The sequence below is a fragment of the Rhinoderma darwinii genome, chromosome 4, assembly GCF_050947455.1.
Source record: "Rhinoderma darwinii isolate aRhiDar2 chromosome 4, aRhiDar2.hap1, whole genome shotgun sequence".
Classification (NCBI taxonomy): Eukaryota; Metazoa; Chordata; class Amphibia; order Anura; family Rhinodermatidae; genus Rhinoderma; species Rhinoderma darwinii.
In genome coordinates, this window is record NC_134690.1 from 127,840,822 (window position 1) to 127,867,361 (window position 26,540).

The 26,540-nt window shown below is 40.8% G+C and overlaps 1 protein-coding gene across 1 annotated transcript in view; it reads right to left on the reverse strand.

Annotated features, from left to right (window-relative positions):
• The window catches only part of PPM1L (protein phosphatase, Mg2+/Mn2+ dependent 1L), a 238,856-nt gene that overhangs the window by 31,803 nt on the left and 180,513 nt on the right, over positions 1-26,540 (reverse strand). Inside the window, exon 2 of the mRNA XM_075861567.1 lies at positions 25,818-25,992. Coding sequence (XP_075717682.1) covers positions 25,818-25,992 — 175 coding nt within the window. The remainder of the gene's footprint in view (positions 1-25,817; positions 25,993-26,540) is intronic.

Consider the following 26,540-nt stretch of genomic DNA (forward strand, 5'->3'; position numbering starts at 1 on the left):
ATTATTAAGGGGTTAACACAACCGCAATCTGGAGGTTTAGAAAGCATAAATTAATAATTCCTCATGTGAAATGTCATAATATTGTGGCTGCCGCTTTTAGAATGCCGGCTTTGATTACCATCCAGTAATCTCTTTAGAGGCAAATAAATCAAGGTCCTTTTAAAATCTATTTGGGGTGCTTTAGTCTTTGTGATCAATAGAGCTGAAAATTAATAGTCTTTGCTTACAACCAGCGAGAACCACTGCCTGCTCTTTACATAAATAATTACGTGTATTAGCTGTATAGCACAGGGACTTTAGAAACAAAGTTGCCTGAAGGCTGTCTAAATGAAAAATGAATAGGTGTCCTAGTAGAAAAGTTGGCACATTCTATAATTGGTTCTAAAGCTTCATATCCTAGCAATGCAATTAACTATGCTCAATGACTAATGCCAGCAAACAAATAATTAAAAATTTCAGCAAGACCCTGAGAACAAAGTGGAATGTTTCTGATAATTTTCTCTAAAGCTCAGCAGGTTTTTTTTGCTTTCGTATCAGTATCTAAAAGAAGTTACTGCACGACATGAATGGATTTTTTTTCCTTCCGAGCACAAAAGAACTGTCAGCACCAATGTCCCAGTGAGGAGTGCAGCTTACATGGTTGGAATATTATCCAGCGAGGAGCAGAAGTCAGGCATCATTTCCATTTTAATGACACCCAAAGGTCACTTAAAGTAGCACATTCTCTTTAGAGCTTCAAAAGTCAAACTTTACCAGCATATAAATAACGCCAGGCTTCATTTCTGCCACTTTTCTTTCAACCTTATATACAGCCGTCACAGTCATAAAGAGTAATAAGTAGTTAAGAGCCTGATATTACATGTGCGCGATGGGTGGGATGCCAAAAATAAACATGAGCGCTCAGGTAACTATACAATTTTATGGCTTATAAAAACCCACATAACAACAATTTATAGCGCATCAAAAAGAACTGTATAAGGTTCTCCACTAATAAATAAAATCATATGGAAAATTGCACAAAGCGGACATGCTGTGCCTCCCACAGCTAATCCGGAGTTCAAAAATAATGGGGGTGATACCATTTGTGGTTTATTATCATCACACTTCATATAGAATTTTTAAAAAGTTGACATTGTTCTAACCGCACTCTACACCCACAGACGTTTCTCCAGTGAAATAGGTGATCCTGCCGAGTGCATTGTTCACATTCAATATTCCAATCCTTTGTGGTACTGTAAAGTGTCTACTAACTTCAGCTTGAAGGAGAAATATCGCAGGAGCAGTTTAATATATATATGCGCCAGATAAGGTTTTCTTATGTTAATAATCATTATAGCGGTGTTTTTATTAAGGCACACTTATTTTATCCTTCATTAGTTTCCAGTTTGCAAGAAAAAACTGCACGATTTCACACAACTCTGTAAGTCACTTAAAAGCATAGGCTCATGGACCTATAACATTACATATGAGAATTGCATAAGTAGCAATACCCTAATAAAACTGGAATTGCCCTCGTATAGCAGAGAGAGCATTCTGGTTACATAGTTACACTTAGTATGGTTGAAAAAAGACATAAGTCCATCAAGTTTAACCAAGGGATAGGAGAGAATGTGGATGAAGGGAAGGGGTATGGGTAAACTTTAGAACGTTACCCCTATTGATCCAGAGAGAGGTAAAAAAAATCCATAAGGCATGAACCAATCTGCCCAAAAAAGGAAAGATTGGTTCCCAAGTAGCGATCAGACTAGATCAACATTCAATAGTTCTATACATTTACATATGTGCTGATATTTGATTGAATATTAAGCTTACTAGTCTATCATTTTTTTAAATTATTCTTTATTTAAGGTTTTAGAAGGTATAAAATAACAAGCTCAAGTATGAGCAAATATAAAAGTAAGGTAGTTCACTCAGGCACGCAGGCCAGGACAATAAAGACCCCACATCATGTAAACAAAATTGGGAAAAGAGAAATAAATGGGAAAAATAACATGGGACCCAATAGTTCCGCAGTGTAGCAACCACAAAATCTCTTGACAAATGTGTGTAAATCAGCACAAATGACCCGTAAATGGAAAGAATGGAGAGGAAAAGGAGAGGGAGAAAGAGAAAAAGCAAGCGAGAGAGCGAGTGAGAAAAAATGGGCAGGAAACTCAGACAATCTCAGAACTACAGGAACCAAAATGGTTCATCAGGATTGAGACCAATTTAATTGGAACAAAATAAGCTAATTATATTAATTTGTTGCCATAAAACGAGTCCAGTAAAACTATGTTTTCGTAAATGTATTATTCGTGAGATGAAAATGTTCATGGAGGATCTCCCTGTAAGTTCTCATTAAACTTAGACAGCTGTAAACGCAGGGGAGGAAACTGACTGCCGCCCCAGCACTAGAATGCAAGCACAAGTGGCGTTGATGAGGTGCCGGACGATCGAGCAGCGATAGGTCTTCACCGAAATTTTACGGAGGTTGAGCAGGAAGAGGGCAGGAGAACAAGGGAGGAAGAAGGTGAATTTAGAGGCAATCTGCCAGACATCCTCACAAAAACTGAGCAATTCGGGAAGATCCCAAGACAGACAAAATATTGCCCGTTTCCAGGCCATATCTCCAGCATAAAGGAGAGACCGAAGGGGAACATCAGGTGAAGCCTGAACTTTTAGCCTGCCTCTTAATAGTGACTGGAAATTAAGACTTCATGGACAAAGAGAAAAATGCATTCAAACTGTTTGGGTGTGAGTGTCATCCCCAGATCATCCTCTCACTGAGCAAGAAATGTGGGGAAAGCCTGGTCAAGAGGAAAATGGAGAGCAAATTTAGGAGAGGCTGCAACCCTCGTCCAAGCAGAGTAGTTTGTAAGGAGTGCATGCACAAGAGAATGAGGAGGAAGGGGGAAGGAACTATAAGAAGTGGCATGCCCTCCAGAACCAAAATTGTAGGTATCTGAAACGAATGATAGGGAGTCATTGATTGTTTTTCAGGAAGTGGGCAGCCCAAAATCTGTTGTGGGCCTATGATTTCCCAAAAATAATGTCTGCAACTCTTGGAGGAAAGGAGCTATCCCCCAGGATTATATATAGAGGGCAGCAGTGAGGGGGAGATAGAATGTTGGAAAAAAAATATCTGGGCAAGTAGTGGCGCCTATTGCCGAGTGTTTGAGTATCTTGGGCAGAACAGGAGAGTTCAACCATGGAGGCCCGTTAGAGGGATATCACAAAAGTGTTGTTCCAGGGAGACCCATATGGTTCGAGTGGCGACACCAATTCACAATTCAGTTGAGATGAGAGGCTGCATAGTATAGGGTAAGATCTAGTAGGCCCACCACTGATTTGTCTTTGGATCTGGAGAGTAGGGAGCAGGGTAAATGGGACGATTTCCTGGCCAAAATATAGGAGGCACTTGTTGAAGATGCTTTAGTGAGGAATTGACGAGAAAGATGTATTGGTATAGACTGAAAAAGGTAAAGAAGGCAGGGTAAGGCATTCAATTTCACTATATTACACCCGCCAAACCATGTGAACGTACTAGAGGACCAGCGTGTTAAGTCTGACTTGATAGTCTGGTGGGTAGTTAGGTGAGAAAATTTGGGAGAGATCATTGTGAATGAGAGTGCCCAGGTAATTTAATGAGCTAGGGGATCACTTTAAGGGAAATTTGGTAGCTAATTGAGAGACTAGAGTTGTCAGGATTAAAACGTTTAGGGCCTTGGAATTCTGAAAATTCATTTTGAAACGGGACAGGTGCGAAAATGATTGCAGTTTAGACGTTAGGTTAGGGAGATGCCCGTTTCGATAACAAAGAAAAGTAGGTCATCAGCGTATGCCTCGATTTTGTAAGGCATATCTGACAAATGAAGACCAAAATATTGCACTGGTCTATAATTGCTTGGGGAAGACCTAGAGCCCTTTTTGGGTAATACAGTAATTCAAATGAGGAGCCCTTCCCTGCCAGCCTTGACCCAGACTACAGGATGTTTTATGATAGTGGAACCCTATTAAAGACAACAAACTCCCCTAAACAGCAGTCGATATTCAGGGCAACAATTTTAGACATTCGTATATGAAAACACTTCCTTCTTATGCAGGTGCTGGAGCTATGGAAGCCCAACATGACACAAACTTCAGAAGTCATGAGAACATGACATAGATGCCACAAGGAACTACAACATGAAGCATCACCCCCCCCCCCCTTCAAGTTGTTGGGGTTGGGAGAAGGGCCATACTTTAGTCAAAAACTTATTTCAGTTGAGTTGTCCTTTAGACAATTCCACATCATGAACTCGTAGATTTACCAATGTAGAGCCTTAAAATAATATCACCAATTATGGAATTTTCTGTTTCTATTGTATTAAGTGGGACAGGCATGGCAGCTTGTAAGCACAAAATAACATTTTCTTGAAATAAAAGCGACATGACTGAATACCTGTTGTATAGTAGAAATAAATCAGTCAAATAGAATACCTAGAAATGGAAGACAGATGCTGGGGTGCTGAAAAGAAAGGCATAACGCCTACAAGTGTCCAATTCATCAAAGCCTGACAATAAGTGTGCAGGTAAATGGCATTGTTGTAATTTTCTCACTCTTCAGAAAAGTAATAATCCGCATAGGGAATGCAGGCACTTGCCCATGTTTTCATTACTTCACTATCTCCCTCCTTACTTTCTGAGGTAACTTTTGTGAAGACTGTTTCTTTCAGGCATTTGGCTTTCTAAAAATGGTCTTCTTTTTCCACAGAGCAAAGTTAATTACAAAAGATCATGAACCCCATTATTTTGCTTCTCATAAACGGCCATTTTTCTCATTCCGTTCTCTCAGATTAATATAAATCCAAGGACCTACCAGTGTCATGAAGTTCTCCTCTCAGCTCTACTGTGCATAGACATTTATCATCGGAGTGTTCAATCATGTTTGTACAGTATCAGAAGGGCAAAAACAATTCATTCGTCGAATAATAATTCCCCTTGGACAGATGAGTTCTTGTAACATTCAGGATGAATCACATTAGGCAGCATTACAATGTAGAACAACAATGAGCTTCATTTGTAGAATAAAACACGATGGAGGACAGGAAGGTGATAGATAGTTTACCATTTCTTGGGGACATAATTCTTAACAAAGGTCAATGTAATATATAATAAGCACATGGTTCCCAAATTTTGGGAATATAAGGCGTCATTTGAATCGTGATCAGAGGAAGGTGGGTCAGACATGGTGACAACCCATCGCTGACTGACCAACATCATGTCACAGATAACATAATCTACAAAGTTTGCAAGAACATTGGTGGAGATTTATTAATACTGTCTTAAAGATAAACCATATAAAACTTGACCGGACAGGTAAAAAAGGGCACAAAATTTATCAAAACAGCGCACAATCCATGATAAATTTCGTTAAACATGTTAGACTATTTCCTCTTCCTTATGCCACCTCATGATTGTCATACTTAACTTGACTGGCATACGTTACGAAAAAATTATGCACAGCATTAGTAAATCTGGCGCATTTTGGGACTCCTCTTACCATGCCCTTTTTTTTAGACACTTTTTCAAAACAGTCAGTAAGAAGGTGCAAAACATGTCTAAAAAACATAATAAATTTGGAGCACGGCATGTACGCCAGTTTTTGGTCTTTTTTTCCAGCAGGATTCTGGCGCATTTCACTCCAGAATTGTAGCTTAAACTGTATCACATAGCGGCATTCATAAACGATTTAGCTATCCTAAAATGCAATGCTCCCAAATGCACTGAATTCTGGGAAAATACACTTCCAAGGGTCCGACTGCTCCCATTGAGGCACTGTGAAATTCGTATGCATGGACGAGAGTGGAACTGTGAAAAAAAATAATTCAGAAGGAGTCGCAGTGCTCCACAGAGTATTGTAGACCCTACATGCATGCCAGTTTTGTGACGCAATTTTAGCCAGAATTCTGGCGCATTTTGGTTTGTAAATCTTCCCCATTGAACTGAAAAATATATTTAACTTTTTTAATGCAGATTTCATCTCTATATATACAGGAAACCGGTGTTCAAAGTTGGTTTTAGCCTTTCTTCACACAGTTTTTTTATGGCGTTTTCTTTTTGTTTAAAAAAAAAAGCATCTAAAAACACCAGTGTTTTTTATTAATGATACACACGGTTTGTTTTTTTTATTTATTTTCTTATTGAGTTTTTTTCTACCCATTACATTAATAACGTGTTTTTTTCTGGTGTTTTTCAAATCCTATAGCGATGCCTATGGGAAAAAGACCAGAAAAAAAACGCCATACCAAAACGCCATAAAAACGCCACAAACATTGCATGTAGTGCATTTTTATTTCATTGTAGACTTTCAGCTAACATCTGGCTGCACCGTTTTTGGGCAAAATAAATGCAAGAAAAATATCAGGAAAAACGCCACAGAAAAGTTCATCAGTAACATGCAACTGAAGCCAATTGCTGTCAGCATCACCGCTCATACCAGCGATTGGCTGCACTAACAAGTGACCAATGCAGGACCGGAGTGGCAGTGAATGTGGGGGGCATTTAAAAGGGTGAGATTATTGTTAGTTTATTATTAGTTACCATTAGGGCTTATTGAGACGAACAAAAGTGTAGTCTGTGTGAGTGCATGTATTTCGATGGGGCTGTTCACACGGCCGTTGTTTTAACAGACCGTGTGAAGGGCCCGTGAAAAAATAGGACATGTCCTATTTTTGTCCGTATTCACAGGGATCCCTCAATTATGCTATACCCTCCCCTGCACTCCTGAAAAATGTGAAAACTCTCGGATAACACTTTTAACAACAATCAACCAAAATTCAATTGTTATGACTGCTAAAAGAGCTTTCACACATGCCATTTTGATGCAGATTTGAATGCAGTTCTTGAAGCCACAACCAGGAGTAAAAAAAACCTCTTTATATACTTCCCCTCCCTTTACAATCCCCACCTGGCATTGGCTTAAAAAACTGCACAAAAAAAAGCATCACAACAGCACATATGAAAGAACCCCCAGGCTAAAGCTAAGTTAACATGTCGCGGTCAAAAAAGCATTTTGTGCTGTCAATTCTGGCAAAGCCGCATCATTTTGCCAATGTGATTTTTCAAAAACCGCGGCAAAATGGAGTGGCAAAAAAACAGCAACATTTTGACCGTGACATGTGAACCCAGCCTATGGAGGAGGAACACTCAAAGATCCCTGTAACGCCCATTTATATCCATCGCATGCGACCATGCATCCACAGTCACTTTTCATTGATGGTTGGCGCTGTGACCAGTCTGTGGTAGGTGGTTAACAGAAACCCAAGTTTTTGAATTCCCTGGTCACCTATATATTAAATGTTTCCCATATTTGCCTCCATATTTACTTCATCAGACTGCAGAATCCCACTTATGGACAGCTTGCATTGTTTTACCCTTAGATTAACCTTCAATTTAAGATGCCAGCACAATGACTGTATTGGCAGCTCAATGTTATCCTCAATTCCTTTCAGGTTAAAAAAAAACCAGCGTCTTGAGTTCCCTTTCCAATCTGGTATTTCACTAATTCAACTGGCTACGCACAAAAGTTTCCATTGGCCCAGTATACTTTACATATTAAAATAACACATGCAACAATACATGTGGCCAAGAGACCGAGTCATTTACAACACTCCTCAAACTATTTTTTTCAATGTTAAATATTTTTCTGTCTCCTTTCTTTTGTATTCTGTTAAACTCCATTAACCTGAGGAGGGGTATTCCAGCCACAAGGATGTCATCTCATACGTTAGACTAAGGCCCCATGCCCACTTCAGTTTTTTCCTTCAGGGTGCTATCAGTTGTTGTCACGGATAGCACCCTGAACACATTCATTTCAATACGGCCATGCACACTTCCGTTGTTTTATCGGAACGGTGCGGCCGTTCCGTCGAAAGTAGTGCAGGTCCTACTCCTGCCCGTTTTTGACGGCCTTTACATTGAATTTGGTCCGTGAAACAACGGGCTGCACTCGGAAGCCATCCGTGTGCAGCCCGTGTGTGACGGGACCGTCATTAATGGCCGTACAACGGCTGACGGAAGTGTGCATGAGGCCTAAGAAAATATTACCAACTTCACAATATGGTTTATTTGATACATTCATACTTACTAGACACTTTAAATTGATTGTTTCACTTCATTTACCATGGACTACTTCCTGCAATCTGACTTCTTATTGTGTATTCACACAGTGCGGTTTTGCAGCGTTTCTTTATGCCACGCATCCGAAAACTGCACCAAAAAACGAATGCGTTTTTACAGCAATTTGCAAAACCACAGCAAATTGCATAAAAAATGCATGCATTTTTTTTTGTGCAGTTTTCGGCAGCTCGCTAAAAACCGCAGCAAAACCACACTGTGTGAATACACCCGTAAAGTGGTCACACATGCGCAGATAACCTTACTACTTTATTCACTGCAATGAGTGTCGTAGCATACACTATTCACATATATGTGGATTAAAGAATTTCTGAACCTGGCAGTTTCTTGTTCACACAGTGTACTTGTTGCAGAATTTCTGCTGCAGAATTTCAGTTACAGAATCTGAATTGAAATTCCATAACAAGGTACCGTACAACGTAAATGAATGGGGTTTTACCAAACCAAATTCACTCACAGCATAACAAATTAGTGGTGGATATGCCATCATATGGACAGTGAAAAAGGGCTTCCCTCTAGGAGCGGAATCCCCAGCCAGAGCAAAGGCACTATCCACAGGGGGTGGCGCTACCTTCAAGGGTGTAGCGTTATCTACAGGGGGGTGGTGGTATCTTCAAGGGTGTGTGGCACTATCAACATGGACAATATAGGGCACACTGTGACACTATCTACAAGGGCACTGGCACTTTATATGTTAGCACTGGCGGCAGCTTTGGGGGGCATTATACTATATGGGGCAGCTCAGGGTAGACAGAATCCTCCCGTGGTGCAGAAGGAAAAATGGGGGGCAGCTATGGGGCTGTGCAGCGTATTTTCTCACCTTACAGAGGTCGCCTTGTCGTGGCAGGTGGGCAAACACTTTTTGATCAAAATGTGCACTAAGAACCTCCCTATTATAAGTAGATTGAGCTTTAGTGCATATTTATTTATATTTAGTGGTTTAGGTGGCATTAGTGTTGCAGGGTGCTGTCGCCATTTTTTTTATATCTGCTGTATATCTGCAGTCATAGGTGTTCTTGCACCTGCGTATTTTGTATCATTTAGTTGGAATGTGCTGTTCAATTTTTGTTGTGTTTATGGTATCCATATATGTGGGGTTAGTGACTGCCTCCACTTGTTGTTCTTGCACTCCTCCCATTCTGCCCTGGGTGATTTTAATCAGTTCAATGCTGGATCCTACCATCCCCAGGTATATATGTAGGCTTAGTCCCAGTTCTGGGTGTATGTGCAGCGTAGGTTCCCACCTTACAGAGGTCGCCTTGTCGTGGCAGGTGGGCAAACACATTTTGATCAAAATGTGCACTAAGAACCTCCCTATTATAAGTAGATTTAGCTTTGGTGCATATTTATTTATATTTAGTGGTTTAGGTGGCATTGGTGTCGCAGTGAGCTGTCGCCATTCTTTTTCTGTTATATATATATATATATATACACATACATATATACAGTATGTGTGTGTGTGAGTGTTTATTCTTCCGGTGGTGCTTTTTCCATAGAAATAGGATGGCAATAACAATCATTCTATGGCTCTAGGTGACATTTCATTGCCCCAATTCAACAGCATTGTAAGATGTTCCATATGTCACTTTCGTAAGATGGGCGAAGTTTAGCTCATACGGTATGAGAGAAGGAAGGAACTGCAGACTGTGTGCCAAGGATTCCTATTTATCTAACTGGTATAAGCCGTGTAAAACCTTGAGAAAAATCAATTGCACATAAACTGCTTTTATGTTCCATCGATATTCACATAATTATATTGAGCTTTTTTTTTTATCTGCAATCAATTCTAATGTAGATTTGGGAGAAAAACAAATGCTTCCCTGCACTTTACCAGAGACTGCTACAACTACCCCCAGGAAAAAATCATTTGTTAAATGAATGACTCCACAGTCGCTACTGTTCGGACAAGTTCTTAACTGTAATTTTACTTACAAGCAGACACACTCCTTCAAATTGTATCGGAGTAGACACGAAGAATTGTTTTATGACCACCAGCTGGCCAGCAGTATTTACTAATGTTTTCCAATTGCTATTAGTCATGAAAAAAGCAGGTAGCCTAAAACAAAAGATAAGAGGACTATGCAGACAGTAGAAATATACAATCAAGATGGAGGCTTTTAAAGCGCAGACAAGACTTTTTGTTTGCATCATTTTTTTTCACGTACTTTTATTTTTCTAGGACATTACAAGGCTTAGAACTTTAGCAGCAATTTCTCATATTTTCAATAAAATTTCAATAGGCTATTTTTTCACGGACCAGTTCAGTTCTGAAGTGGCTTTGAGGGCCTTATATATTAGAAAGTCTCCATAAATCACCCCATTTTGAAAACTGAACCCCTCAAGGTATTCAAAACCACATTCAGAAAGTATTTTAACCCTTTAGGCGTTTCACAGGAATTAAGGCAAAGTAGAGGTGAAATGTACAAATTTCATTTTTTTTGCCGAAATTCATTTGTAATAAAAAAAAAATCTGTAACACAGAAGGTTTTACCAGAGAAACGCAACTCAATATTTATTGCCCAGATTCTGCAGATTTTAGAAATATCCAACATGTGGCCCTAGTGTCCTAATGGACTGAAACACAGGCCGCAGAAGCAAAGGAGCACCTAGTGGATTTTGGGGCCTCCTTTTTTTAGGAATATATTTTAGGCACCATGTCAGGTTTGAGGAGGTCTTGTGGTACCTAAACAGTCGAAACCCCCAAAAAGTGTCCCCATTATGGAAACTACACCCCTCAAGGCATTTTTCTAGTGGTATAGTTAGCATTTTGACACCACAGTTTTTTTTTGCAGAATTTAGTGGAATTAGTCTGTGAAGATGAAAATCACCTATTTTTCTGTGGAAACATAGAATTTTTTCATTTTTACAAGGAATAAAAGGAGAAAAAGCCGCCCAACATTTGTAAAGCAATTTCTCCCGATTACGACAATACCCCATATGTGGTAGTAAACTGATGTTTGGACCCACAGCAGGGCTCAGGAGGGAAGGAGCGCCTTTTGGATTTTGAAGCGCAGATTTTGCTGGATTGGTTTTCAGTGCCATGTCGGGTTTGCAACGCCCCGGAGGGACCAAAACAGTGGAAACCCCCCAAAAGTGACCCTATTTTGGAATCTACACCCCTCAAGGAATTTTTCTAGGAGTATAGTGAGCATTTTGGCCCCTCAGGATCTTTTTTAGAGCTAAGGTGACCAAAAAACAGCGATTTTGGCGCTTTAAATTCTTTATTTATTACAGCGTTCACCGTGCGCAATAAATTACGTTTTACTTTATTCTGCTGGTCGGTATGATTACACCGATACCATATGTGTATAGTTTTTTTTTAAAGTTTTGCAGCGTTTGCACAATAAAATTAAGTTTCTATCAAATAATTTATTTTCTGAGACACGCTATTCTGAGTCGTAACTTTTTTATTTTTTCGTCAAAAAAGCTGTGGGAGGTCTTGTTTTTTACGGGACGGGTTGTAGTTTTTATAGGTACTATTTTGGGGTAAATGCGACTTTTTGATCAGTTTTTATTCTATATCTTGGGAGGGGTGGTGACCAAAAAATAGCAATGCTGACATAGTTTTCCGTTTATTTTGTTTGCGGCTGTTCACTGTGCGGAAAAATTTACATTATAGTTTCATAGTTTGGGTCGTTACGAACACGGTGATACCAAATATGTGTACTTTTTTTTTAACGTTTTCATTTTTTCCCTATAATAAATGACTTATTATAGGAGAACAAAAACTTATTTTTACACTTTTAGAAAACATTTTTATTAACTTTTTTTTACTTTTTACACTTTATTTTTTTTGTTTATTAATTTTTCTTTTACTTTTTACACTTTATTTTTTTGACCTGCAGCTCGCTGCTAGAATACATTACGCTACCTAGGTAGTGTAACGTATTCCAACTGTCAGTGTGACGTCACAGTCACTCTGACAGTTGCTCTACGAGGATCAGCAGAGGCTGATCCTCATAGGCTGACATACATGGCAGACTTGGGGGCCGTTGTCTGGCCCCCGGGTGCCATCACAAGCATCAGAAGCCCCCGCTAGATCGCAATCGAGCCCCGCATGTAACGGGTTAATTGCCGAAATCAGCGGCGATGAGCCGCTGATCGGCAACACTGGAGTGTCAGCAGTCGGGGACAGCTGATCTCCAAGCTCCCGATGCACACTGTCGCCGACAGTGTGCCATCGGGAACGACAGTGACTTCCTGTCACTCTGACAGGAAGCCTATCAGGACCAGCCGAAGGTTGGTTCTGATGGGCTTCCGTCCATGGCAGACCCGGAAGCCATTGTTTGGCTTCCGTTTGCCATAGTAACTATCGGCAAACCCCGCGATTTCGGACCGGGGTCTGCCGATATGTTAGAAACCCCCAAAATTCGGCGATTGCACCCGATCGCCGAATTTAAGGGGTTAATTCGCCGAAACCAGTGGCAAAGGACCGCTGGTCGGCAAGAGTTGAGTGTCAGCTGTCGGCGACAGTGTGCACCGGGAAAAACTCAGTAACTGTACGTCCTCGTGCGGGAAGTAACCTCCCGCGACGACGGACAGTTACGTCCTGGTGCGGATAGGGGTTAAATTATACAAAAAATAACAATCATTTGCTAAAACTGGACCAGCCTTTTTCACATCCCAAATATTAGCCATGGTCCAGCAATGAGTAGATCTCCTGGTCTACTTAGATCATGTATACCCTGGGTGGTGTTCTGATCCTCCATGTCGTTTAGGCGAAATTCAAATGAACGTGTGCGTTTTGCGCGTGCAAAAAATGCACCGTTTTACGCACGTTGAAGTTCCGTGTGGCATCAGTGTTTGGTGCGTGGCTGTGTGATTTACACGCATATGCCAAACTTATGACACGCGGTTTCGATTCTTAGAAACTGCAATGAATGTGTAATGATCGGGGTAGGGAAACAGACAAGTGAGCCCTAATCTACCCGCCACTCAGTCCCTGCCTACTTGCAACGACCCGCCCTAGGCGACGGGGTACAACTGGGCGACGGTCCCTACGCTCAATAAGTGCACGACAGACAAACAGACAAGAGTACACAGAAGCTAAGGGAAATGGGGCAGTTGCCCACGGCAACACCGTGAGCAACAAGAGTGGTGAACGAGCCGAGTTAAACCAGGAGTGTACGAGGTACCAAACGCAGAGCAGGAGAGTAGTGAACAAGCCGAGTCAAACCAGGAGTGTACGAGGTACCAAACGCAGAGCAGGAGAGTAGTCAGTAAGCCAGGGTCAATATGAAGCAGGGTCAAATAGTTCAGAAGCTGCAGTAGGGCCAGGAAACCAAACGAGAAGAATCACCAGTCCTTGGAAAACACAAGTATGTCATCAAGGTACACTACAAGAAATACCCCCAGTTAATCTCTTAAAATCTCATTTATGAAATTCTGGAAGACCGCGGGAGCATTAAACAACCCAAAGGGCATGACGAGGTATTCGAAATGACCTTTGGGCGTGTTAAATGCAGTCTTCCACTCATCCCCCTCTTTGATGCGGATAAGCTTATACGCCCCCCGTAGATCAAACTTAGAGAACCATTGGGCCCCCTGAACCTGATTAAAGAGATCAGGAATCAAAGGAAGGGGATACTGGTTCCTTACAGTGACCTTATTCAAGTTACGGTAGTCAATGCATGGCCTAAGACCACCATACTTCTTCCCTACGAAGAAGAAGCCAGCACCTACCGGAGAAGTAGAGGGGCGAATGTAACCCTTAGCCAGGCATTCCTGGATATACTCTCTCATGGCTTCACGTTCGGGACAAGAGAGATTAAATATCCTACCCTTAGGGAGCTTAGCTCCTGGTACCAAATCGATAGCGCAATCGTATTCTCTATGAGGAGGTAACACTTCGGAGGCCTCCTTAGAGAAAACATCAGCGAAGTCCTGAACAAACTCAGGTAGCGTGTTCACCTCCTCAGGGGGAGAAATAGAATTAACAGAAAAACATGACGTCAAGCATTCATTACCCCATTTTGTAAGCTCCCCAGTATTCCAGTCAAACGTGGGATTATGCAACTGCAACCAGGGAAGGCCTAAAACCAAATCGGACGATAATCCCTGCATCAACAGTACAGAGCACTGCTCCAAATGCATGGAGCCAACAAGGAGTTCAAAAACAGGGGTATGCTGTGTAAAATAACCATTAGCAAGAGGAGTGGAGTCGATACCCACTACCGGGACAGGTTTAGGCAAATCAATCAAAGGCATAGCTAAAGACATAGAAAATTCCACAGACATGATATTAGCAGAAGACCCTGAATCCACAAAGGCACTGCCGGTAGCAGACCTACCACCAAAAGAGACCTGAAAGGGAAGCAAGATTTTATTACGTTTCATATTTACGGGAAATACCTGTGCGCCCATGTGACCTCCCCGATGATCACTTAGGCGCGGAAGTTTTCCGGCTGCTTATTCTTATGCCTAGGACAGGTGTTCACTTGATGCTTGTCATCCCCACAATAGAAGCAGAGACCATTCTTCCTGCGGAACTCTCTATGTTGTCGGGGGGACACGGAGGCCCCAAGTTGCATAGGTACCTCCGAGTCTTCCGGAACCTCGGGAGGCATCATGGGGGAGTCAGAGGGGAAAACACAAAAACGTTCAAGTTGTCGTTCCCTGAGACGTCGGTCAAGTCGTACCGCTAAAGCCATAACCTGGTCTAGGGAGTCAGAAGAGGGATAGCTAACTAGCAGATCTTTCAGGGCGTTCGACAGACCCAACCTAAACTGGCACCTTAAGGCAGGGTCATTCCACCGAGAAGCTACGCACCACTTCCTAAAGTCAGAACAATACTCCTCAACAGGTCTCTTACCCTGACGTAAGGTCACTAGCTGACTCTCGGCAAAGGCAGTCCTGTCAGTCTCGTCATAAATGAGTCCGAGAGCAGAAAAGAAAAGATCAACGGAGGAAAGTTCCGGGGCGTCAGGAGCCAAGGAGGAGGCCCATTCTTGGGGCCCTTCCTGGAGCCGGGACATAATTATACCCACCCGCTGGCTCTCAGAACCTGAGGAGTGGGGCTTTAAGCGAAAATAGAGCCTACAACTCTCCCGAAAGGAGAGAAAAGTCTTCCGGTCCCCTGAGAACCGGTCAGGCAACTTGAGGTGGGGTTCAAGAGGTGAGGTGAGGGGCACTACCATGGTAGCATCAGGCTGGTTGACCCTCTGAGCCAGGGCCTGGACCTGTAGGGAGAGACCCTGCATTTGCTGAGCCAGGGTCTCAAGGGGGTCCATAGTAGTGTGAGGGACCAGGGTAGACTAGGTAAATGGGCTTGTGATTATGTAATGATGGGGGTAGGGAAACAGACAAGTGAGCCCTAATCTACCCGCCACTCAGTCCCTGCCTACTTGCAACGACCTGCGCTAGGCGACGGGGTACAACTGGGCGACGGTCCCTACGCTCAATAAGTGCACGACAGACAAACAGACAAGGGTACACAGAAGCTAAGGGAAATGGGGCAGTTGCCCACGGCAACACCGTGAGCAACAAGAGTGGTGAACGAGCAGAGTCAAACCAGGAGTGTACGAGGTACCAAACGCAGAGCAGGAGAGTAGTCAGTAAGCCAGGGTCAATATGAAGCAGGGTCAAATAGTTCAGAAGCTGCAGCAGGGCCAGGAAACAAAACGAGAAGAATCACAAGCAAGGAGGAACAGGAAAGGCAGGTATAAATAGACAGAGGGCGGGAGCTAGCTCCGTCTGGCCAGGCTGTGATAGGCTCTCCCACTCCTAAGCCTGCCATCCTGAGTGGTGGAAGATGGAGTCAGTCTCACAGACATAGAAGCAGGTGCAGACTGATTACCTATGGGCGTTGACACAGAAGCTGTGCCTGGCAGATCCTTTACAGAATGTGGTGCTTTTTTTTCCCCTTAATTTATTTAACAACTGTAGCGCGAATCATGCGTGACACACGGAAGTGCTTCCATGTGCTGTGCACGATTTTGACGCACCCATTGACTTCAATGGGTGCGTGATGCGTGAAAAACGCTCAAGTATAGGACATGTCGTGAGTTTTACACAGCAGACACACACTGCGTGAAAATCACGGAATGTCTGAACGGCCCTATTGACTTACATAGGTCCGTGCGACGCGCGTGATTTTAGTTAAATACGGCCTTATATACATGATCTCAATGCTACATATGACAAGATCCAGCAGGGGGAACGGTGATTCAATCTGAGCAGCCCCTAAATTGCTTAGATCTGGTGTAAGTAGATTTCCCTAGATCTCCTAGAGGACCATAATTATGTATGATTTGTGGCCTAAAATAAGCAAAGAAAAAAAAACAACAAATAAACAGTTAATGCCCAGAGTTATCACTTAATAACAAAGGGCTTTCAATACCTTCCTCTCCCATTTGGACAATGTAATACTTTTAATCTCCACCAGTAACTTGTTAGACGGGCTCCATAGATATTATAGAACTGTCTTTAGGACTTCTCCATTCTTTTAGAAAGAGAGTAGCTACATTTCCGAAGAAGACCAGAAGCCGACATCACAGTTATCCTTTCTCCATTCATCTAGATAGTCTGTTCATCCTTTAACGCATAATTGACTAGTATCTTTCTTATGTTGCTCTTGATTTCTATTAATCTCATCTGTCTGTTGTGATTCTGTACATTTGTAGAATGTGGGATAAAACGCCTATGGGGGATGGATTCAGTCTCCGAGTCGGCTACACTCTGCATCCACACATTAAAAATGCAATATTCTTATACATAAGAAAATCCAGAGTAAAGCGCAGACCGTTGTTATATGTCAATGACTCTGTGGAATACAGAGAACTGCTGCCTCTAACTTCACTGGCTGCCATACAGCTACATTCAATTCTTCTGCTAATGACAAGCAGCGTCCTGAAAAATGAAGAGGGAAATACGATTTTTTGCCCCATTTTACAGTACCAATCTAGTTTCAGCGGTTTGCGGTCTTTTCTTCTCTATTTTGACAGCTTATATCTGAAATTTGACTGTTCATGTACACTAGAAAATCAAGATCAAAATAGCACAATAATACTAAAACCTTCTGTTCTGTTATTACTCTTCCAGTTAAAAAGAGACCAATTTATTCCATTAACCCCTTCTCACCACAGCAATTTTTAAGATTTTCACTTTCGTTTTTTCCTCCCCACCTTCCAAAAGCCATGATTTTTTTATTCTTCTGTCGATATAGCCGTATGAGGGCTTGTTTTTTGTGTGATGAGTTGTAGATTTTTCACTGCACCATTTATTGTACCATATAATGTAGTGGGAAACTGGAAAATAATTCTTTGTGTGGTTTTGTGTTTTTACAGCGTTCACCGTGCGATAAAAAAGGCATGTTAACTTTATTCTGCGGGGCAATACGATTACGGTGATACCAAATTTATATAATTTTTTTTATGTTTTACTACTTTTACGAGGAAAAAACTGATTGTTAAAAATAAAATGTGTGTTTTGTTGCCATATTCAGAGCCATGGCTTTTTATTCTGTCGATTGAGTGGTATGAGGGCTTATATATTACGCGGCGAGTTGTAGTTTCTATTGGTACCATTTTGGGGTACAGGAGACTTTTTGATCACATTTAATTCCATTTTTTGTGGGAAATGAAGTGTAGTGACCAAAAAACAGCGATTCTGGAGTTTTACTTTTTTTTCCCGCAACGTTCACCATGCAGCTTAAATAATGTTATATTGTAATAGTTCGTACTGTTAAGGTTGTGATACCAGTTATGTTAATTATTTTTTTTAAATTGCGCTTGGGGGAAGATGGGAAAAGGTTTTTTTTTTTCAACTTTTAATATATTTTTTAAATATATTAAAAAACCCTTATTAAACTTTTTTTACTAGTCCCCCTAAGGGACTTGAACCAGTGATCCAACTGGAGCTCTTGCATAATATACTGCAATACTGATGTGTTGCAGTATATCGTTATACTGCAGGGCTTCCATTAGGCTCCTAGGCTTCCATGCCAACCATCGGCACATGGGGCTGGCCCCCTTTCTCTAACGGCTTTTGACCTTTTGACCGCGGCATCTAAGTGGCCAAACGAGCGGGATCCCCACTGAAGTGTCGGCTGTTACACACAGTCAATACGCTCGTTCTATTGAGCATACTCCCCCACCTGATCTCTGCCATATAGATATAGCGGATGTCGGGAAGGGGTTAATTATATCCCCAAACAGCAAACAATAAACTGTAAGGCCACTATCACACAGCAGTATTTGGGCCAGTATTTTGCATCAGTATTTGTGAGCTAAAAGTAGGAGTAGCTCCAGACATGGAAGAGGTACAAATCCTTCTATTCTAGTTTATCAAATTGGAGGTTCCACTCCTAGTTTTGGATTACAAATACTGATGCAAAACATTGACCAAATTACTGCCGTGTGAAAGAGGCCTAGGCTGACTATAAGTGCCAAATTGTGCCACAGGCTATTGGGCCATGTACGGCTTGATAAACAAATACACAGCCAAACAAAGGTGGTTAACAATTTACAACTCTTCAAAAACAATGGTGCATATAATTTTCTGTCATTCATTACTGGACAATTAGAGAGCCTTAAGGCCGGATTTACACGAGCGTGTGCCTTTTGCGCGCAGCAAAAAAAGCAGCGTTTTGCGCGCGCAAAAGGTACTTAACAGCTCCGTGTGTCAGCTCCGTGTGTCAGCTGCGTATGATGCGTGGCTGCGTGATTATGACACGCTGTATGTTTGTAAACAGAAAAGCACGTGGTGCTTTTCTGTTTTCATTCATACTTTTTACTGCTGTTGCGCGAATCACGCGCGTCACATGGAAGTGCTTCCGTGTGCTGTGCGTGATTTTCACGCACCCATTGACTTCAATGGGTGTGTGATGTGCGAACAATGCACAAATAACGGACATGTCGTGAGTTTTACACAGCGGACACACGCTGCGTGAAACTCAGGGACAGTCTGCACGGCCCCATAGACTAACATAGGTCCGTGCGAGGCGCGTGAAAATCACGCGCGTTGCACGGACATATATCAGGTTCGTCTAAATAAGCCCTAAAAAATCAGTGTTCTAAAAAATAATTTCAACCCCTAAAGGACACAGCCAATTTTCTTTTTTTTCGTTTCTGTTTTTCTTTTCTGTATTCCAAGAGCCACACCATTACAATTTTTTTAGTCTAAATAGCCATATATGGGCTTGTTTTTTGCTGCACAAGTTGTATTTTTTATTTTTGTATATTTTAATGGCACCATTTAATGTAAATAATAATGTTATGAAAAACTTTAAAAAAAATATTTTGTTGGGTTGGAATTTCTCCATAGTTTTTTTTTATTCTGTTTTTACAGCGTTCACAAAAATTGCATATTAACTTTATCTACGTGTCAGTATGACTACAGTGATACAAAATTAATACAATTTGTTTAAAACGATTTGTTAAAAAAATCTTAGCTTTTTTTTAGTTTATAACACATTTTTTTTATTTCTTTTTTAGTTCCCCCTTGGGGACATTACAATGTTAGATCTCTTCAAAAACAGTCCAGTTGAGCGATTTGCTAGCGATTTTTCAATCTCTACATGCTGGGATTTTAGAGCTACAAACTTGTCTGGAGCGATTTTGCAGAGATCTTCAATCTACTCAATGCATTCCTATGTATAGCGATTTATCACAGCGATTTTTTGTAGTGCATTACTAAAGACAGCGATTTATCACTACAAAAAAAGTCTAGGTCTAGCCCCAGCCCTAATAGTTGGACATAGAGGGCAGATCCGGAAGCCTTCACCAGGACTCCATCTGCAGATGATAGGAATAGATCAGCAGCACAGGATAAATTTTTCAAGAGGGTGCACGTCTCCTGGGTCACAGTCCGAGTGACCCCTCAGTCAAGACAAAGAAGAAATGGAGACAGCACTACCGAATTTTCAAAGTGAAGATCCTTTTATTCCACGGTGCAACGTTTCAGCTCAATACGAGCCTTTCTCAAGCATAATAATGTGACACACAGAGCGCATATATATGCAATACAGGGTCATAAAGCCAATTACATACATATAATAAACTTGTGCAATAATGCTACAACAGGTATACAAAATTTTTATATCAATAGGATCCAATATGAATGTGCTAATACATGAATAGAAAAATAAATTAAAAAACATTACATATACATAGTATAAATAGTGCATTCACTGTAATAAGGCCAATCAATCAGATGGGCTACATGTGTATAATGACATGTGATAGTGTAAGAAAACAGGTGTATAAAATAAAGTTAAAAACATCTTACCCTCGCTGGATCGGCTGATAGCGTTGTGCACTTTCTTACTACATGAAAACTAAGCATTGCGTAATCCTAGCACCTGTGTGTATGAGTCATCGCATGATACGTCATTATACGCATGCGCATTGTCTACCAGAGGCGCTAGTCGCCATATTGAAAGAGGGCTATACACCCACAAATGTTTCCCATGGATGACGTCGGATCCTGTCCGTCTCAACTATGAGTCATTGGACATATCGTAGATTCGCGTCTGCGCAATGCCCATTAAGGATCGTCGGACCCATTTTGAAAGAGGGCAACATCACTCCATATGTTGCACATACATCCCATCCACTATAGAGTCTAATTGGTCAAATATAAAACGATGTGAACTATATATACTATCTCTGTAAACTGAGAATAAATATTATGTCTCAGAACAATAATCCTTATACCTCATCAATAATGATGGGGATTTAGGAGCACATATGGGTATATATAAAGCTCATAATATACAGACACAGAGATTTACACATCGTCTTAGAGATACTGTGGACGGAAGACATGAATAACATATATGAGAAAACTTTTCAAAAAATAGGATGCATATAATCAGGTATAAGAGTAGTGCAAATATACAGCCTCAACCGATCCTTGAGGCAAATCTTGAGAGTAATATCTAGGATAAAGAGAAAGGAGAAAAATATATAAAATAGTTTGTAGGACACTGACAATATATATCAGACCTAAACATTGTAAATAGCATACAAAATATAATTATAATATAGATATGGTCAAATTATTACCTATTCTCCTAATGCACAGAGGAGGGGGAGGAACAAGGGGAAGATGATAAATGCACGGGCAGATGTTCAAATCAGAATGTACCACTGGGTTATCTAGAGAAACTTGGAAAGATCTTGAAGTCTATATTAAGACCTCTAGGGGATAAGGTGTCTAATTGAAAAATCCATTCCAACTCCAATCTTTTCAGTTTGGAGATCCTATCTCCACCTCGTCTATGGCGCGGTACATGATCAACAATATATAACTTAAAGTCATTCTCGCCATGGTTATTTTCCACAAAATGTTTAGGTAATGGTAGGTCAATTTTCTTGGTACGAATGGTGGACTTATGGTTGTTTATACATTTTCTGCAATCTAGAGAGGTTTCACCTACATACAATAATTTGCAAGGACATTGGATGATATATATTACATGGTCCGATTTACATGTAAGATGATGTTTAATTTTGTAGGTAGAACCTTTAATAGGATGGGTGATCATTTGATGTGTGCAGTCTCTATACCTCAATCAACCACACGAGAGGCCTTCATACTGTATCTGAAGCGTTACAACAGTCTAACTATACCCATGAATGTATTAACCTTCTTATGTGTCTCTTGGAAATTGTCCTTACAGAAAATTACTTCTTATTTGGTGACTCCTATGCACAGAGGAGGGGTACGGCCATGGGATCTAACGTGGCTCCCACATACGCAAATATGTTTATGACAGCTTTGGAGGAAGGCGCCACTATTTACAATGTTTAGGTCTGATATATATTGTCAGTGTCCTACAAACTATTTTATATATTTTTCTCCTTTCTCTTTATCCTAGATATTACTCTCAAGATTTGCCTCAAGGATCGGTTGAGGCTGTATATTTGCACTACTCTTATACCTGATTATATGCATCCTATTTTTTGAAAAGTTTTCTCATATATGTTATTCATGTCTTCCGTCCACAGTATCTCTAAGACGATGTGTAAATCTCTGTGTCTGTATATTATGAGCTTTATATATACCCATATGTGCTCCTAAATCCCCATCATTATTGATGAGGTATAAGGATTATTGTTCTGAGACATAATATTTATTCTCAGTTTACAGAGATAGTATATATAGTTCACATCGTTTTATATTTGACCAATTAGACTCTATAGTGGATGGGATGTATGTGCAACATATGGAGTGATGTTGCCCTCTTTCAAAATGGGTCCGACGATCCTTAATGGGCATTGCGCAGACTCGAATCTACGATATGTCCAATGACTCATAGTTGAGACGGACAGGATCCGACGTCATCCATGGGAAACATTTGTGGGTGTATAGCCCTCTTTCAATATGGCGACTAGCGCCTCTGGTAGACAATGCGCATGCGTATAATGACGTATCATGCGATGACTCATACACACAGGTGCTAGGATTACGCAATGCTTAGTTTTCATGTAGTAAGAAAGTGCACAACGCTATCAGCCGATCCAGCGAGGGTAAGATGTTTTTAACTTTATTTTATACACCTGTTTTCTTACACTATCACATGTCATTATACACATGTAGCCCATCTGATTGATTGGCCTTATTACAGTGAATGCACTATTTATACTATGTATATGTAATGTTTTTTAATTTATTTTTCTATTCATGTATTAGCACATTCATAGGGGATCCTATTGATATAAAAATTTTGTATACCTGTTGTAGCATTATTGCACAAGTTTATTATATGTATGTAATTGGCTTTATGACCCTGTATTGCATATATATGTGCTCTGTGTGTCACATTATTATGCTTGAGAAAGGCTCGTATTGAGCTGAAACGTTGCACCGTGGAATAAAAGGATCTTCACTTTGAAAATTCGGTAGTGCTGTCTCCATTTCTTCTTTGTCAGGACTCCATCTGCCATGGTAACTGATCGGCAGCCAGCGAGGATTGGAGGACAGAGGAAACCCCCACAGTCTGTCCAACCACTCAGATGCCACAGTTACTAGTAAGAAAAAGCAGGCATACACCGGGTATGGTGTGGGCTCAGCTCATGAGATCGCACCATATTGTGACGGCGCACATCCACCATACATATACAGCAGATGTTGCCGAGGGCTTAAAGTGATACTCCAGGCAAAGCCTTATAATACTGCTGTTACTCGAAGTGGAGGCACCTACTCCTACCCCAAAGTCTCACCTACGTGGCCCCCTGATCAGCTGAAACCAAACAAGTCAGACTAATTTAGTTAAATAGAACAGAATACTTAAATGATCATAGCAGACATAGAATTGTGTTTACTTGAATTTAAAGAACTGAAAAAAAGCACGTACACATTTAACTTTGATGAGAAATTCTAACTATAATTCAAGTTTCACTTTTTGCTAAGGAAACACTACATGATAAAGACTGCAAAGTCTATAGATAGAACATTTTAAGGAGGTTCTAAGTCTACAGCAGCCAGTCAACTACGCTATTGTTTATGCTAAAAAAAACAGAAACCTTATGGAACGGAAACAAACGGAAACCAATTGAAACGGAACCATTACCATTGAAATCAATGGTAATGCAAACCGAAGCTCTGGTTTCCGTTTGGCTTTCCTTTCATCAGTTCCTCTGACGGAATGGTCGAACGGAACCGATGAACGGAACCCAACGCTGATGTGAACAGGCCCTTAGTGCATACTGTTTTATAATTGAGCGAAATATATAAACAGTATGCAGTAAGCTCCGAAGCGTCTCCTAGTGGTAGCTTCAGGCAGTGAGAATTTTATCACGTAACATTACGTTTATGGAAGGGATTTAGAACTCATTTAGAACTCAGAAAACGGAGCTCTGACTGCTCTAAAGAGATGTTAAGTAGTGAATCAGTGCATGACAATGTTTAACTCCTTAACGCCGAAGGACGGATATATCCGTCCTCAGCAGCTGCTAGTTCGCGCAGGAGGACGGATATATCCGTCCTGTGATGGCACGGGTACTGCCAGTGTACCCACGCGATCAGCGGCAGGAGCACGGCTGTTATACACAGCCTGGCTCCTGCTGCAACTGCCGGAATCGAAGCGCGCTCCGATTCCGGCAGTTTAACCCATTAAATGCCGCTGTCAATAGTGACAGCGGCATCTAATGTGTTTGACAGAGGGAGGGAGCTCCCTCTGTCACCCGATCGGCGCCCCCGCAAACAAATCGCGGGTCGCTGTCGGGTTTCCATGACAGCCGGGGGTCTAACAAAGACCCCCAGGTCTGTCTTCCGCAAATGCCTGTTAGGCGATGCCGGAGGCATGACCTAACAGGTTGCCTGTCAGTTTTACACTGACAGGCAATAATGCTTTGGTATACGAAGTATACCAAAGCATTATATATGCGATCGGCACATCGCATAGTGAAGTCCCCTGGTGGGACTTTAAAAAAAAATGTCAATCAGTTAAATAAAGTTTGTTGAAAAAAATAAATAATAATTACAGTCAAAATCAAATAAAACTTTTTTTGCCCAAAAAGTGGTTTTATTCAGTAAAAGTGTCAAAACAAATAACACATACACATATATGGTATCCCCGCGATCGTAAGAACTTGACCAATAAAATGAACACATTAATTAAACCGCCGGATGAACGGCGTCCAAAAAAAACGCAAAAAACAACGGCAAAATTCTCTCTTTTCTCCCATGCCCCCCATAAAAAATAAAATAAAAGTTAATCTATAAGTCCTATGTACCCCAAAATAGTACTAATGAAAACTACACATTGGCCCGCAAAAATCAAGCCCACATCGACGGAAAAATAAAAAAATGACGGCTCTTGGAACGCGGCGATGCAAAAACAAGTAATTTTTTTCTAAAAGGGTTTTTATTGTGCAAACGTAGGAAAACATATAAAACCTTTACATATTTGGTATCCCTGTAATCGTGCCGACCCATAGAATAAAGTTAACATGCTATTTACGCTGCATAGTAAACGGCGTAAATTTATAACGTGAAAATTAATGCTGGAATAGCTGCTTATTTTCAATTCTCTCCTAAAATAAAGTTAATAAAAGTTAATCAATATATTATAAGCATCTAAAAATTGTACAATTACAAAATACAACTCGTCCCGCAAAAAACAAGCCCTTATACGGCTATGTCGACGTAATAAAAAAAAAGTTACGACTCTTGGAATGCGACCAAGAAAAAACAAAAAATAATCCTTGGTCATTAACGTGCAAAATGGCCCGGTCATTAAGGGGTTAAGGGTGGAGATTTATTACTAATGGCTTTGTGTACATCCGGTATATCAACATACAAGGAATGAGTTATACTAGAAACAAAAAAAAAAAAGCCAAGAGGTGCAGTCCTTTTATCCATAGTCCATGGCCTGCTCTCTAGGACTCAATTGCTGTAGAACATACACAAACTTTCAGCCTGTACACTGAGCTTCAGTCTATTTATTGAATTAGTGTAAACTGCACTGTACAATGTTCTAAATGTAATGTTGACAGAATTGGGAAGGTATCACTCAGCATACCTGTATGTGTCATTCTGATGCTTCTGTATGTGTTTTTTTATGGTCACTATAAAGGTCATGGAATTGACAAATTATACCTCATACTGATCTTCCATTATGTGATCATCATCATTTTTCACATACTTTAATGGAGCAGAACATAACATAACATGAGACAGACCAGATGACATGGTTCAGGAAGAAAAGCACATACCTGCTTCATCATAGGACCCCGAAAGCTTCTCCAGCAGCTCACGGTCTATTGCTAAAATCTGCTGCTCCAAAATGGTCTGGTAGGAAAGTACACTGTTCTCTTTATCCCTTTCAAAGTCTTGAAGATGTTGTTTTAGCACCTCGGGCAGATGAGCTTTCACATATTCCGCTGCTGACTGCACAACAAACAAAGAAAGTAATCATTTGTCTAATTCCATACTTTTTAACTTTTCTAAATCTGTTTTTCGAAACATTTAAAAAAAAAGCCTCTAGCAAGAGGAACACCACTTTCTAAAATCTCATCATTCTAGGTAAACAACAAAGTTTTCATCTGGAAAATAGGAAATTATTTACTTTATTATGATGCATATTGCAAAATGTGTTGAAAAATCCTATGCTGCTTATGAACATGGCCCTCTAAACCAGAATTAATCGTTTTTAACATCTTCCTCCATTATTAAACAGTCTACACTCTTTGACAGAACACAGTCCATTAAACGCTATGCATTTCTTTATTTCTGTATTTGTACTTGTTTTCAGATATATCACCAGGCACACATATCCCAATTCTAGGGTAACTATGAATATGGCTAATGTCTCTTAGGGCCCTTTTACACCAGCCAACTATCGAGCAACCGAGCGTTCACAGAAAACAGTGATGTCAGAAGCAGAGCTGGTGTCCCAGGAAGAACGCTCCTAGCGCAACACCCGGGACTCTGGCTCT